Here is a 16,260-nt window from a genome sequence, read left to right as displayed (position 1 = left end):
GTAAAATCATTCAATAGTCCCAATCAAGTTGTCGATCAATCGATGGATTTGAATGTGATTTATAACATTTTTATTGATGCTTTAACTGCTCAAGCAATGGAATTTCAACATCGAGATTCAGGTAAGTGATGTATTCACAAAATTGGTTATTAGATGTGAAGAGAAAATAAATTTTCAGGTTGGACTATCGAGGAAATTCTGTTTATGGAAGTAAATGTCAACAAGTATAGTCCCCTTGGAGGCTCTTCTTATATCCAGTTACCCAAATTCATTGAGTTGAAGAAAAGTGTTGTGAATGTTATTAATCAAGATCAATACTGTTTTGCATGGGCTGTAACTTCAGCTTTGTATCCTGCCAGTGTGAGAGTGTGTGAAATTTCATCTTATCCTCACTTCTCTACCGTGTTGAATGTAGCAGGTATGGATTTTCCAGTAAAGTTGAAAGATATTCCTAAATTTGAGATTATGAATGATTGCTCTATCAATGTTTATGGTTTAGAAAAATGTTTCAAAAACGGTAAAGATTCATATGATGTTGTAGGCCCGTTACATTATTCGAAACGTAGACTTAATAGTCATGTGAATCTGCTTAATATAATGGATGATTCTGGTAACAGTCATTATTGTTGGATTAAAGATTTATCGAGATTAGTATCATCTCAAATATCAGCACATGAACATAGAAAATATTTCTGTGATGGTTGTTTATTATACTTTAGTAATGAGCGGGGTTTATTGCGACATCAATTGAATGATTGTAATCACATATCGACAACAACACCAACCCCTAAATTCAGAGTTGATAAATTCGGTGAATGCGTACCTGAGAATATTTTGAAATTTGAAAATATTGAGAAACAGTTGAGGGTTCCATTCACGGTGTATGGAGATTTTGAATCAATCCTTAAACCACTGCACACAAATGAGCCAAATCCTGCTAAGTCTTTCACAAATCGAACCTATCTTCATGAACCATACGCTTTCTCATATTTCATAAAGTGCTCTTTTGATGATTCAATTTCAAAATTCGTATTGTATAGAGGGGCTGATGCATCTAAAGTTTTCATTTCAAAGTTGGAGGCTGACGTCACCAATATATATCACAAATATTTGAAAAATATCGTTCCAATGAACCCTTTGACTGTTGAGGAAGAAAATGATTTCAATAATGCCACTACATGTGCTATATGTGGAAAGACATTCGAAGAGAATGACATTAAAATCCGTGATCATTGTCACCTGACAGGAAAAAAAAATTTTGGGGCAACACATTCCATATGTAATCTCAATTTCAAATTGCCCAATTTCATTCCGATCATTTTCCATAATCTCAGTGGGTATGACTGTCACTTGTTCATAAAAGATTTATGCACCAATAAAAGTAAAGTTGACGTCCTCGCTCAAACTAAAGAGAAATATATTTCTTTCACGAAACATTTATTTATGGAAAACAAATTAAATCGAAATGGGCAATTGAAAAAAGTATTTTTGAAATTAAGGTTCATTGATAGTTTCAAATTTATGAGTGCATCTCTTCAAGAGTTGGGCGATAATTTAGATGAGAAACATTTTGTGGAAATGAGAAAACATTTTCCAGAAAATGATAAATTTAAACTTATGAGACAGAAAGGTGTTTTTCCATACAGTTTCATCGATTCTTTAGATAAATTGAATTATTCATCTATACCATCAAAGGCGGACTTTTTTGACAAACTGAATGAAAGACATATTTCTGATAATGAATATGATAGAGTGAAGCAGGTATGGAAAACATTCAATTGTCGTGATTTGGGTGAATATTCTGATATTTACTTAAAATCAGATGTTCTATTACTGTGTGATATTTTCGAAAATTTCAGAAACATGAGTTTGAGTACATATAAATTGGATCCTGCACATTATTTCACATCTCCAGGACTTTCTTGGGACGCTATGTTGAAATATACAGGCATCAAGTTGGAATTATTAACTGATATAGACATGGTGCATTTTTTTCAAAAAGGTATTCGTGGCGGTGTTAGTCAATGTTCGGAGAGACAGCACATTGCAAATAATCAATTCCTTCCAAATTATAATCCTAATGAAGCTTCATCATTTATCATGTATTTGGATGCAACAAATCTGTATGGTCATAGCATGTCTCAATCACTACCTTTTGGAGGGTTCACATGGTTGACCTCCGATGAAATAAGTAAACTAGATATCGTCAGTATTCCAGATGAAAATTCTCAAGGATACATTCTTGAAGTTGATATTCACTACCCCGTTGAAATGCACGATTTACATTCAGACTTACCATTTTTGGTTGAAAGTATCATACCGCCTGGGTCAAAGTCTAAAATAGCCAAACTTATACCTAATTTGAATGATAAAAATAAATATATCGTTCATTATAGAAATTTGAAACAGGCGCTTCGTAATGGTTTAAAGCTGATTAGAACCCATAGAGTTCTCAGATTCGATCAGTCACAATGGTTGAAAAAATATATCGATTTAAATACTAAACTGAGAAATGAAGCCACCAATAAGTTTGAGAAGAATTACTTCAAATTAAATGTGAACTCTATTTATGGGAAAACTTTGGAAAATGTTTACAACAGGAGAGACATTCGAATTGTTACACATTGGGAATCTATACGGGGAGGAATGGGTGCTAACGCTTTGATAGCTCGCCCTAATTTCAAAACATTATCCATAATTGCAGAAGACTTTGTAGTCATACATATGGATAAAGTTAAGGTTTGTTACAACAAACCATTGTATCTGGGGTTTAGTATATTGGATATGTCGAAAACTGTCATTTACGACTTTTTCTATGATGTTATTAAAAAACATTTCGGATCACGTTCTTCTCTTCTCTACACCGACACAGACTCTTTGATTTTGAAAATAATGACAGATAATTTTTATGAATTTATCATTGAGAATGTTGATAAATTTGACACTTCCAACTATCCGTTGGAAAATAAGTTCCATGTGCCAGTTACGAAGTCGGTAATTGGAAATATGAAAGACGAACTTCCAAACGATACTATTATTAGTTTTCATGGGACTGGAGCAAAAGCATATCACATCCAAAGTGTGTCAAATGAAATTAAAAGGGCTAAGGGTGTCAAAAAATCCGTGATTAAAAATCGGATTTCAATTGACGATTACATTAGGATTGTTGAAACAGGTGGAACAATATTGCGAAAGATGAATGTATTCAGAAGTGATTTACATGATATTTATACTTTGATGTGTAATAAAGTCGCTCTGTCGCATAACGATGATAAAAGATTCATAATTCCGAATACTACCAAAACATTACCTTGGGGTCATTCCGATATTGAATTTTATCAAACAAGCTCCCAACAGAATCTGAGAATTCTTTTGGAAGTAATGAAAGATTCCAACAATACCATCGATGAAAACCTAGATCTCCATATTGCATTATTGGAAGAGCAATCGAGTAATTGAATTTTACAAATCTAATTTTTGCTTTTAACATTTTGGAAAATTCATATTTGACGAAAAGAATCGTTCAAATCGTTTGTGGTGTCACTATAAATTAGAATTAAGATTTCATGTTCATAAGTGATTGAGTCACAATTAGTTTAGCGCGAGTATATGATTTAGAAAAAATATTCAATTATTATATTTCATTCCAAAAACTGACAATTGCGCGTATTCGCCATTTTTGGGTAAAAAGGATGTTTAGTATCTAAGTTTTGTAACTTTGTGGGTAGAAAATATCGATATTCAAACAAAAATTTATGATTATATGTCTCTGAAGTCTAGACAATTTCATTATTTTATTGAAGGGAAGCGAGAAGATGTTTGGTTATTTGGAGAAAAAATATTTTATCATTATATGCTGTTGATGTCGAGACAATTTTCATTCTTTTATTGAAGGGATGCAAAAGGTTGTTTGGTTTATTTTTGGAGAGAAAATATTTTATGATTATATGGTGCAGTATTCTACTCAATCTCATTATTTCATTGAAGGTATGCCAAAGGATGATTGGTTTATTTGAAGAAAAAATTCGGGTAGGAAACCCTGACCGTAAAATCCATTAGCACGTTCAGAAGTGCATTGGCATATTTGAGATAGAAACCCTCGAAGTGTCCATTCAGGAACTTTTATAGCGTGTCTAGACAATATTATTTTATTGAAGGGATGCAAGAGGTTGAATGGTTTATTTGAAAAAAAATTCGGGTAGGAAACCCTGATCGTAAAATTCATTAGCACGTTCAGAGGTGCATTGACATAATTGAGGTAGAAACCGTCGAAATGTCCATTAGGATATTCGGGAAGTTTTTATAGGGTGATAAAGGCGGAATTCTAACAATTTTGTGATTATATGACCCTGCACTCTGAACAATTGTAAAATCTCAAATTAGTTTCTACCAACAATAAACTGTTACTACCCTTTTCTTCCATTTTCAATTTTGTATCGTTGGGACAAATCATAAGACTCGAATTCAATCCCCACCAGAAAGGGCTGACCTTTCCGAACAGCAGAACAGAATCAGAAGGGACGACACATCATTCTGTTTTAGTATCTCTTACCCATCGAACTAACTTGCAGTGACACACTCAAGTCAAGTGATATAGTTGACTCAAGCAACCCAATAATCATCAACGATTCTTAGCAGTTGAAGTTATCTCAATGTAAGTACAGTGTACTATATTATTCATTTCGAATTGAAAGGGTTATAATTTTAGGAGTGTTTAGTTTTTTGAATTTCTAATTTGTATTCAATTCAGTGTTCACATAAAATTATCTATTCCAAAAGTATTTTTTTTTTTGTAAATCAACTGATTTTGATGAAAGTAGATGTTTTCGAAAGAGAGTTTTTATTTATACTTAATATAACCTTGAATATTCTGAACAAAATTTGAATGTTTCTGAAAGGGAGTTGAGATGTGACGATGGTATATGAAATTCTTTTCTGAAATTGCTTCCTTCTTTTCAGTTTCTAATTTTTTTTTTTGTATAATTCAGTGTTCATGTGAAATTATTAGTTCAGAGTTTTTTTTCATATAATTCATTGTTTTCTATGAAAGTACTTGTTTTTATGTAAACGTAATACAACCTTGAGAAGTGTGAAACAAGTTTGAAGGTTTCTAAAAGGACATTGAGATTTTGATGATGTTATATGGAATTCTTTTTTGAAATTGATTCCTTCCTTTCAGTTCAATAAAGCAGCCAGGTGAAGCAACTCCACCAAAGCCTTCAAATCTCAGCAGCTGAAAATTCATCTCGATGTAAGTACAACCTACTATATTATTCATATCAAACTGAAAAGGTTATATTTTAAGATGAGAATAATTTTGGTAAAGAACGGTTATTTATACTTAATACCTATAACCTTGAATATTCTGAACAAAATTTGAATGTTTCTGAAAGGAAGTTGAGATGTGACAATGATATATGAAATTCTTGTCTGAAATTGCTTTCTTCTTTTCAGTTTCAAAATTTTTTTTTTGTATAATTCAGTGTTCATATCAAATTATCAGTTCAGAGTTTTTTTTCATATAATTCATTGTTTTCTATGAAAGTAGTTGTTTTTTATGTGAACGTAATACAACCTTGAAAAGTGTGAAACAAGTTTGAAGGTTTCTAAAAGGTCATTGGTTTTTATGTGAACGTAATACAACCTTGAAAAGTGTGAAACAAGTTTGAAGGTTTCTAAAAGGTCATTGAGATTTTGATGATGTTATATGGAATTCTTTTTTGAAATTGATTCCTTCCTTTCAGTTCAATAAAGCAGGCAGGTGAAGCAACTCCATCAAAGCCTTCAAATCTTAGCAGCTGAAAATTCATCTCGATGTAAGTACAACCTACTATATTATTCATATCAAACTGAAAAGGTTATATTTTAAGATGAGAATAATTTTGGTAAAGAACGGTTTTTGTTTTTCTATAAAGTTTTTTTTTTGTATGATTCAGTGTTCATATGAAAGTAATTGATTTGAATGTAATTTTTGTTTCATGTAATTCAATGTTTTTTTTGAAAGTAGTTGTTTTAGAAAGGGTACATTGTGATTAAAAGTTACTTCTTCGTATATAGTTACCTCTTTTGAAATTGCTTTTTCTGAAAGATTTCCACTGTTTTGTATCAAGGTGATGAAAAGAAAAGATGAAAACTTTTTTGTTAGCTAATTAAATTTAATCATATTATATTGTCTATTATTTTTTGATTTCAGAACCATGTCTTTGTTGAAAGAAGCTTTATTAAAACCATCAAGCTCTGTGAACCGATCAGAAATGTGTGAAATGGAGCGCAGGGATGTAATTGTCCACCAGAACGTGATCATTCAGGAAGGCGGGGAGATACCACAACCGGTGATGACTTCCATTCAGCAGATGCACAATGCTAAATCATTTTTAAATGGATTCAATCCAAACCATGTGGAGATGAATGACAATCCCTCAAACATTGATAATGTGATGGCGACTCACACCCAGAATCTTGATGAGTCACTTCCGAACTTATCACAAACTGTTGTGAGTAACATATTAGAGATGGAGGAAACATATTCGAAGAATATGGGATCTCCACATAGTTCAATCATTCAGAACAGTTCGGATGATGACCTTGAGAGACGAAAAAGAAAAAAAATGGAGAGTGATGAAAAAATAATGAAGAAGGCGAAGACTAAAAAGTCTACCTCGAAGTCGCCATCTAGAAGGAGACACAAGGCGAAACACGAAAAAAGGGATAAAGTCAAGTCGATAAAAGTGAGAGAGATGGAAGTCATAGCAGGACCTTCTACATCACTCCATCAGGTAATTATCATTACTCAAACGCGACAAGATGTTAGTTCATCATATCCTTTCATTCCACAGGTTCCTGAATACGATAATGTTAGTGCTGGAAGCACGCCTCCCCCAACGATTGACCTCGAAAACTCAGACGATTGGTTTTCATTTATGAGATCCAGGAGAGATAAATTTCTAGAGATGTATCACGCTTACAATGGCTTCGAAACGGAATATAGAGCGAAGAAGGAAAAACTTGTTGAACTGGAAGAGCAAGTTTCTCTCCTCAAAGTGGAATGTGAACAAATGAGAGCAGCTCAACGAGAGAGATCTGCTCACATGAAAAAACTTTCTCCCAAAATTCGACAATTGGAAATCTTCAGTAAGGAGATACATGAAAATTCCATCTTACATCTCTTGTAAAAATTTTTATCTTTCCCTATACATTTGCAATTCATGTATCATAATATTTTCTATATTATTTTCATATCTGTATTATTCAGAGCAATCGTGTCGAGAAATCTCCCCCAATAAATATTTTGTAAATATTTTTTTTTGTATGTTGCTAATAAAGTTATATGTGAGTGTCACTTTCTAGTCATATTTAAAAGTGTAAAATTGATTATTCATATTTGAAAAAATGAATAATGAATGTATCAGTTAATCATTTAGTTTAAAAAAAACAAAATAAAGTTATGTTATGCAATTTCTATTTATATGTAAAAAAGTATATTTTATATTTTGAAAAATAAATAAGGAAAATAATGATTAGTCATTTTTATTTCTAGAAAACAAATAATATTTATGTATCTTACTTTCTACTCATAACTAAAAGTGCAAATCTGATTATTTAAAAAATATATAAAAGTAACAATTAGAAAGTTATTTTCAATCTCTGAAAAAATTAAAATGATTGTAGCATTGATTATTAAATGTCGTCAATGCCACAGATCAAAAAAAAATTCTACATCCTATATTGAGATGGATGACTCAGATGAAGACAAATCAATGGTTATTTTTCAGAAAACAGAATGAGATTATCATTCATTACATTCAAAAGTTATCTGTCGAAAACAAAGTCAATCGTTAGGGTTAAAACTCCATGTCAGAGGGTATATGACATTTCATAACACAAGGTCGTATGAGATAGTAAAACCAAGGCCAAAACTCCATGTCGGAGGGTATATGACATTTCATAACACAAGGTCATATGAGATATAAATAAGTTGTGTTCATATATCGAGGTCATGTGACACAAAATATAATCAAGGTCATATGACACACATATCCCAAGGATTTGTGATGTTATTCATTGTCAATGTCGAAAGATTGGAAGTTTTCAGCTTTACATTGCAAGTAACTGACCACTTGTTCCCTCATAATGAATCAAGTAAAACCAAGGCCAAAACTCCATGTCGGCGGGTATATGACATTTCATAACACAAGGTCATATGAGATATAAATAAGTTGTGTTCATATATCGAGGTCATGTGACAAATCCTTGGGAAATATCCCAAGGATTTGTGATGTCATTCATTGTCAATGTCGAAAGATTGGAGATTTTCAGCTTCACACTGCAAGTAACAGACCACTTGTTCCCTCATCATGAATCAAGTAACACCGGTTCTGCAAGAAGCCGATTCAACGAGTGAACCATATTTCGTTCCTTCTGAGGATTCAGCTTATGGAGACATTCAAGTTGAAATTATCAATTCAACGGGTGTGGACAACAACTTCGATGGATATTCAGACACCACAATTGATTTGGATGAGGACCGTGGTTTCGAATTCGACGCTGACGAATACGGTCTATTTGACGACCCAAATGATAGCGACGGCGACTTTGGTGTGATGAATGAATTTTTTCCAATCTTTCGGGATTCACCCAGCCCTGACCTTATGGAACCGTATTTGGATGAAGAAATTGTACAAAATCAATTCGCCGACCCCCCAGAAATCATTATGATAGCTGATTCTCCAGATCCTGAAATAGTCGTTATCGATGATGATCAGAATGGTTAGGTTACGCTAGTGTACTCGGAGTGTACATAATTTGGTTGGTGCACACGGAATACTGCGTGATTTGGGGCAGTGTTCAACCTAAGACATTATTTTATTGAAAACTGATTACTCATATCTATCACTTATAGATGTTAGAAAAAAATTAGGTAAGTTCAATACAAAATTCAATGTGAAAAATGAATGATGAATATAAAGATAAAGCCAATTGTTTGTTTCATCTCGTTTTGTGTTGATGTTGTCTCGAAAATTTGTTGTTGCAATGATTTTTATTTTTCAAATATCTACTATCTCTGATAGGTTTTAAATTAATATCATCAACACGAAAAAAACGACTTTTTGAGCTCTGAAGAAGAATTCAATTGAATTCAAATCGTCGACTAGAATACAATTATTTTTTAAGAAAAAAACTTGGATGTCTCAACAATATACTTTAGTTTATCATGTATATTGTGTCAATCATATTTTTTGAGAAGGACTTTTCTTCTCCATCAAAAGGTTCATTATTAAAATAACATCAACAATAGTGAAATCAATGATATTTATTATAACATTTCATTGTGCAGGGACATTGTTACAAATAATGCATGCATCTAAACGGCGAAAATTCGTTAGAGGTCTGTCACAAGATTCACACCAAGTTTGTGTTATTTCCATCATCGATATAGTGTAATGTAAATCCATATGTTCATATTCGCCTCCATTATTTCTATTTCGATGGGAATAAAATCTAAAACAACACCAACATAATGTGTGGATGCTATCATTAATGCTTCGTATACGCACATGAGAGTCCGTCACACAGTACAGATCTAAATTATTTTCCACTGTCTCACTAATGTTCATCCACCGGCTCCCTATTATAATGTTGCCATTGTCTGTCGCTGGATCATCATCAATGCCTTCATCTTCAAGTTCTGGATCCATTACACCTTCATTATCCTGCAAATTATCAGCAGCAGCTATGGCTCCACCATCTTCTTGTGCTACATCGAATATATCGATTTCTCCTCCGATGTTATCTTCTCCTTCGATAATGATGTTGGGAAGTTCGTCTTCTCCATCCGAAAACCAATTATTTTCATCTTCAAGTGTCAACCTTGTCAAAACTTCATTAATTTTTGCAGAATTCATTTTTCTTTATTTCTGAGTGAAAAGCTTGAAGTTACTAATAGTACTAGTGAAGTGAAGTTTCAGAATCAGCATTCGATTTTTATGATTTGTTCGATTGTGGAGGTGGTAGCCCCACCACTCTTCTCCCTCTATTCTCTCTATGAGTTTATGATAGGAAAAATAGGTTCATGAGAGTGCAGTTGAATTTGTCAGTTGAATATTGCACCATCTAATAGTGAATACTAATATGCCTTTTCCGAAAGAATGGAATTCAAAACCGAAAGTGTGTGGCGATCCAATTAAAATTGATAAAACTATATTTTGTAATAATTGTCAAGGTTATTGGCCTGAGACGTATATTAATCCATGTACTGGTTTGTGTCGTAGATGTGTGTTGGAGAATCCAGTTCCAGTTCCGAGTCCATTCACAATTCCGAAGACGTCAAATGATTCATCTCCTGAAGTATGCGTCCATCATCAGTGCTACAAATGTTTTACCAAAATCGTGTATAACAATATAGGAATTTGTAGAAGTATGTGTGTGAATTGTGCATCAAATCGCGAGTTACTAATTCAACGTTGTATGCGTTGTGATAACTACAAAGTAGATTGTTGGAACAATTTATGTAGTATGTGTAGAAATGGATGGATATTATGTGAAAATGTTGGTGATTTCCATCCCGATGAGAACTTTCACTTCCGGGATTGTTGGTGTTTGGAGAGTGAAGATCAGATGAGGAGACTAGAAATCTATGGCAACGTTATTCGATCTTACATTCCATTGGTTATGGTGCCACCTATCACAACGAACGCTAATAATTAAACAAATGCATTAATAGATATAAATGTGATGAATAAAATCAGTTTGAATATTGTTTGTTTTTTTTACTATTTAAAATCAAAATTCAAAAAAAAAATTCAATTTCATTTATATATCTTTATTTTTCATCAAAAACAATAATACTGCAATTACATTAATGAATTTTCATCAATCCAAGAGTTATGATCTCCAGAAAATCCCAACCATTTCACAAATAGGCGACGTCCTTTCTTTTTCAAAACTCGTTCAACCAAATATGTATTGGGATCTTTCGCTTTATTCAACTCCATTTTATAAAAGCAACCTTTGATTGGATGTCCATTCACATCTTCTAGCTCATAAGTTATAGGGTCTGTACTATTAATTTTCACAACTTTAAAAAGTTCAGTGGTGAAGTTTGCAGTATAGCCTTTGGCGAATATGTTTTTAAATTTACTAATTCGTACCATATCTCCAATTTTGAATTGACTTTTTGCACGTTTACCACTTGGCTTCTCAGATTTTGTATAAACGAACAATTTTGTAGATGGTTTTACCTCTGCAGGCTTCATGCCAATGGTGCGATGAACTTTGTTGTTATATTGATTGGTAATTTTAGGAAGAACTTTCAACCACTTGTAATGGCCTTGAAGTGAAAATTGTTTATAAAGCCAACTTTTCAAAGTTCTGATAACTCGTTCGGCAATTGAAGCTTTTTTTGTGCTGAATGTTGAGTAATGATTGATATGGTGTTTTCTCATTAACGATGAAAATTTTGAATTATAGAACTCACTACCGTGATCAGATTGTAAGTTTCTCGGCACATGCTTTGCATCTTCCAACACACTTGCCATAGCTGCAGTAACTGAATCAGCAGATTTATTTTTCAACGGTTTTGACCATACATATTTTGAATAACAATTGATTACTATGAGTATGTATCTATTCCCGTTATTTTCTTTAGCATATGATTGCATTTCCATCAAATCCATCTGCCACAAGTCCGAAAATCCCTTTATTATTGTCTTTCGACGGGGAAAATTTCGACGCGCTGGCTTATGTATTTCTTTCACAATCTCCCATTTTGCATCACTCATATTACTCAAGATTAATATGTTAAGGATTCACTTCTCTACTGTTCAAGTGCAGGTTTAATTACTGACTGATCAAATTCATCAACTCGCTCAGTAAAAGTACCAATCAATTCAGTTATAACGCTAATTCACATTTCCACATTCCTCAAATCATTTAGTGATGAGTCAGTTTCACAAACTGATTCTGTGTTTATGACTTTGTGATTAATAGACTAATCCTTCTTCACGTAATTCCTCAATTATGGACAATATTTCATTATCGTGGCCGGTATGACCAGCCATTCGTGAACTCCAAAGTAATCGAAGGCGATCAATCAATTCTTCGAGTTTATTCCAATATACATAATCTATATGCTTATTTCTGATATATTTTTTTTGGGTTGGCGGTTTGATCATGCCAGCACCTTCTCTACTAGAGTTTGGCAGAGGGTTTCCATTGGATAATAGTGGTAGAATTATTTCACGATATTTCTTCCAATTATTCGATAGTAGACCCTGTTTTCTTTCATTATATTTATATGCCGCCTTTGTTAATTTGAGTATATCACCATAAGTGCTCATATCGGAAGAGGGAATATTTCCCGATGGTACTTTCATGAATATCAATTTATATAATTTTGGTGTGCCCTGATATGTGGCAATAGTTTTACCATTTTTCTTGAACACAATTTTCTCATCGATAAATTCCACATCAGCTACACCCATTTGTAAATTTCCCGTATCAGTGTTCATGTGTACTCCAAAGACTGTATCGTATGAGGGATTTCCTGATAGTAACTTTTGTATATGCATTTGTACTTCATCACCATTATCAAGTGCATTTGGTGATTCTGAATTTGAAGTTGACAATTGAGAAGATTGATGAGCCTTCGAAAAAGCACCTTCAAATTTTGGTTTCAACTCACTTTTAATTATAGTTTTAGCGGTGAATGGTGTACCACTATCTGTTTTCTGTATAACTCCATTCATTTGAGATAATCCTCCAGTATTGGCAGATATTGCTTTCAATGGTGTTATTATTGGCTCGTAGATTCTCTCGAGTGTTGATTGATCACCTTGGCGACTATTCTTGATATAATTGAATTTCTTTCGAACGGCATCCGTTGCTTCAATTAATTTTCTTTTTAAACATATTTCGTCATCATTTTTCCCCTCCATATTGTTTTCACTCCGAAAATGAGTACAATGAAGTGTTGTCTACACTATCCAGCACTTGAATGAATCAATTATTTCAAGAACGTCAAGGATATATGAAAGCGTCAAATCCTTTTCGATAACGTCCATCTAGCACTTCTCGATCCTTATCAATTACTAAAAATCCATATTTATCTTTCCAACATCTCGCACACATATCTTGAAATTGCTTGAATGTAACATCTGGTGACACATGGTCGGAAAAAATATGATTGAGATTCATATCATCTTGTTTGAACAGCACAATAAAATTTGCATTATCTCGAATCAATTGTTTTGGGACTCGTGAATATGTTTGGGCTAGATAGAAACAATCCACATTTTTATGACGACCCATACTGAAATATGATCGTATAACATCCTGTTTCTCACACATAACATCATCAAAAATGAATATCGAATCCGCTTTGGCATCTGACGGTTCTACTATTTCACCTGCGTTATTGGCGAAGGTGTAAAATCCCAATCCTCTAATTGGAGTTAGCACTTCACGTAAATACTCATATTTAGGTTGATAAAGAGATTTTGAATACAGATAAACATTTGCGAATCGTAATCCTAGAGGATGAGTCAGCAGAGAAATCATAACATTTGTTTTGCCACAATTAGAAGGTCCAATAATCAGTCCGCGAATGGATAGTGGAAGTAAAGATCCATGACGCTGTTTGACACCACTTCCCGATCCACAACCCACTTTTTCATCGAAATTATCGATGGAAAATTGTTGCTTTTGCTGTAGTATGCGCATTGTATGACAGTTGGAGACTATATAAGCAGGGTTCCATATCGATTTCTTTATTTAAATGGGGGTTATGAACCGATGCAGATCTACTAAATTGCATTCGAATAAAGTTGGTAGAGGATTGGTAAATTCACTCATTAATAATCTACCATTCGAATTACACTTACCTGGCTATCAGTATTGCGGTCCCGGCACCAAATTGCAGAAAAGATTGGTGAGAGGTGATCCAGGTGTCAATCAACTGGATGTTGCATGCAAAAAACACGATATTGCATATTCACATAATCCCAACAATCTTGTAGCTAGACACATAGCGGATCAGGAACTTGCTGAAAGTTCTTGGAATCGATTCAAGGCAAAAGACGCTTCTATTGGAGAGAAAGGAGCCGCTTGGCTAATTACAAATATAATGAAGGGAAAACGACGATTTGGTATGGGTTGCAAGTCACCATCCAAGCCGTCGCGCATACAAAAAAAACGTCCTATCAAGAAAAAAAAAGCTACAAAAAAATTAAAAGATTCTAAGTTAATAGCTTTTGGATCTGGAATCGTTAAGAAAGTGCGCGATGTTTTACACAAAGCGGGAGGAAGTGAATTTATTGTCAAAAATTCTAAAAAAGCAACTGAAATTGCATTAAAAGCTGCACGCAAATATACGCGAGATGCAGGTGGCAAAAAGAGAATTCGCACACCTCGAATCATACCAATTCCTAAAATTGGTGGAATACTACCACTCATTCCAATTTTTGCTGGTTTATCAGCGTTAGGAAGTTTAGCTGGTGCTACAGCTGGCATAACGAAAGCAGTTCAAGCAGCCAGAGCGAGTAGGGAGCAGCTGAGTGAAACAAATCGACATAATAAACACATGGAGGCAATTGCTTTAGGTAAACAAGGGAGTGGTATCTACTTGAAACCTTACCGTAAAGGATTAGGACTATATCTGAAACCTCAAAATCCAAAAAACTCATAGATTTGCTACCTCAAAGAGCTCTCTCCAACATCGACCTCATCTATCACGCTAAGAAAATGATGATTCCATATTTTCGGGGGGTATATATGCGTGATGATTTACCAAAATCAGGACCACGCCGATATGAATCTGCTATAGTAAATCTGGATAGTCGACATGGCCGAGGAACACATTGGGTAGCATACAGAAAAAGCGGCACTTCTGTGAAATATTTTGATAGTTTTGGTGATTTACCCCCTCCCAAAGAATTGATTTACTATTTCTATAAGGGATCAAATTCTATCAATACTATTACTTATAACTATGAGCGTAAACAACAATTCAACACAGTATGGTGTGGTCATTTGTGTTTGAAGTTTCTCCAGAACAAATCATGGAAATAACACCAGCACAGGACAGAAAGAGTATCAAGAGGATGAGTCATTCATTGATCGCATATTCCAGAGCACGCACTTTACGAAAAATGAGTAAAGAACAACTCGCTGATATGCCGAAAGAGGTGTTGATTGGGTGTGCATCACATGAAATTGCATCTGTATGGGATAAGTTACCACAAAACCTACAAAATGATATTGATGTGATGAAGTATCAGTACTGCCAAGAGCATTACAATGATTCCAGCGGCGGCAGCAGCTGTATTTCTGATGTGAATGATGGTCCACCTACAAGAAAAATTTTCTGTTGTTATTGTAAAGTGAATGATGTGAATGTAGTCACACATAGTGATATGGATAGATCGCCGAAAAAGCAACGATTACTCCACAATTTCTGCTGTCAGCAATAAAAAGACTTGAATCAGTGAAAATTCATCAGTCATGTCACGTACGTTTTCATTGTCGGGATACTCTAGCGAGTTGAGCGCCAACTTCTACCCTCCCATCGAATTGGATGCCACCAGTAATTATGGTCTGGGATTACATGGTTTCTACTCTTACAACTCCATATTTAATGTAGATGCTAAGAATAATGTTATCGGCTATTCGCAGACAATAAACTCACCCCCCACTATTATAAAAATTCCACCTGGGGCTTATGAAATTGATGAAATCAATAAGGTGATTCAAAGATTCATCAAATCCAAAGAATTGAAACTAGAAAATGGGGATGAAGAAAATATCAACGAAGTATTTCTCCTACATGCAAACAACAACACTCTGAAATGCGAAATGCGCTCCAAATATTTCATCAATCTCAAACATGAAAACACCATTGCTGAACTTCTGGGGTTTGATAATAATGTGTTCGGTTGTGGTGAAACACACGAATCAACATTGCCTGTGAATATCAATAAGGTAAGAATAATTCGTGTGGATTGTAATGTTACAGCTGGAGCATATTCAAATGGTGATGAAATCCATAGCATCTTTGAATTTGATATTGATGTAGAGCCCGGTTACAAACTCACCAAAGAGCCACAAAATATTATATATATGCCAATCCAACCTGGGGGTCGTCAGTATCTCGACAATATCACTCTACGCATATTGGATGATAATGGTAAGCTGATCAATTTCAATGGTGAAAAAATAATAGTTAAATTGGAATTGATAAAGCTATAACAATCATCATTTCTCATATGT

At 34.0% G+C, this 16,260-nt stretch overlaps 3 protein-coding genes across 7 annotated transcripts in view; 1 reads left to right on the top strand and 2 right to left on the bottom strand.

The window, feature by feature from the left end:
- Nucleotides 1-16,260, bottom strand: part of LOC111513625 (protein O-mannosyl-transferase TMTC1) — a gene marked incomplete at its 5' end in the record, with an annotated part of 256,726 nt that overhangs the window by 147,615 nt on the left and 92,851 nt on the right. The window lies entirely within an intron of this gene.
- Nucleotides 259-7,431, top strand: LOC141483481 (uncharacterized). 5 transcript variants are annotated; one of them, XR_012466117.1, is made up of 5 exons: nt 259-4,654; nt 5,180-5,196; nt 5,762-5,816; nt 6,194-6,776; nt 6,837-7,431. XR_012466117.1 is itself a non-coding variant. In XM_074178149.1 (5 exons), exons 4-5 carry the CDS (start codon nt 6,198-6,200, stop codon nt 7,170-7,172), a joined length of 915 nt encoding a protein of 304 aa, XP_074034250.1. In that variant the 5' UTR covers nt 259-4,654; nt 5,180-5,196; nt 5,762-5,816; nt 6,194-6,197; the 3' UTR covers nt 7,173-7,422. The 5 variants fall into 5 exon arrangements, 3 of the variants coding, with proteins under 3 accessions (XP_074034250.1, XP_074034248.1, XP_074034249.1); XR_012466116.1 differs by having other exon boundaries at nt 5,180-5,251; nt 5,745-5,816; XM_074178149.1 differs by having other exon boundaries at nt 6,837-7,422.
- On the bottom strand, nt 9,112-13,507 carry LOC141483483 (uncharacterized). The gene is made up of 2 exons (XM_074178151.1): nt 9,555-13,507; nt 9,112-9,498 (listed from the first exon to the last, which is right to left on the bottom strand). Exons 1-2 carry the CDS (start codon nt 9,900-9,902, stop codon nt 9,478-9,480), a joined length of 369 nt encoding a protein of 122 aa, XP_074034252.1. The 5' UTR covers nt 9,903-13,507; the 3' UTR covers nt 9,112-9,477.

Source organism: Leptinotarsa decemlineata, unplaced genomic scaffold (assembly GCF_025532065.1).
Source record: "Leptinotarsa decemlineata unplaced genomic scaffold, Ldec_3_MD MMD2_tig00003557_RagTag_RagTag, whole genome shotgun sequence".
Classification (NCBI taxonomy): Eukaryota; Metazoa; Arthropoda; class Insecta; order Coleoptera; family Chrysomelidae; genus Leptinotarsa; species Leptinotarsa decemlineata.
The sequence above is the reverse complement of the archived record's forward strand: the minus strand, read 5'-3'. Positions and strand labels throughout refer to the sequence as shown.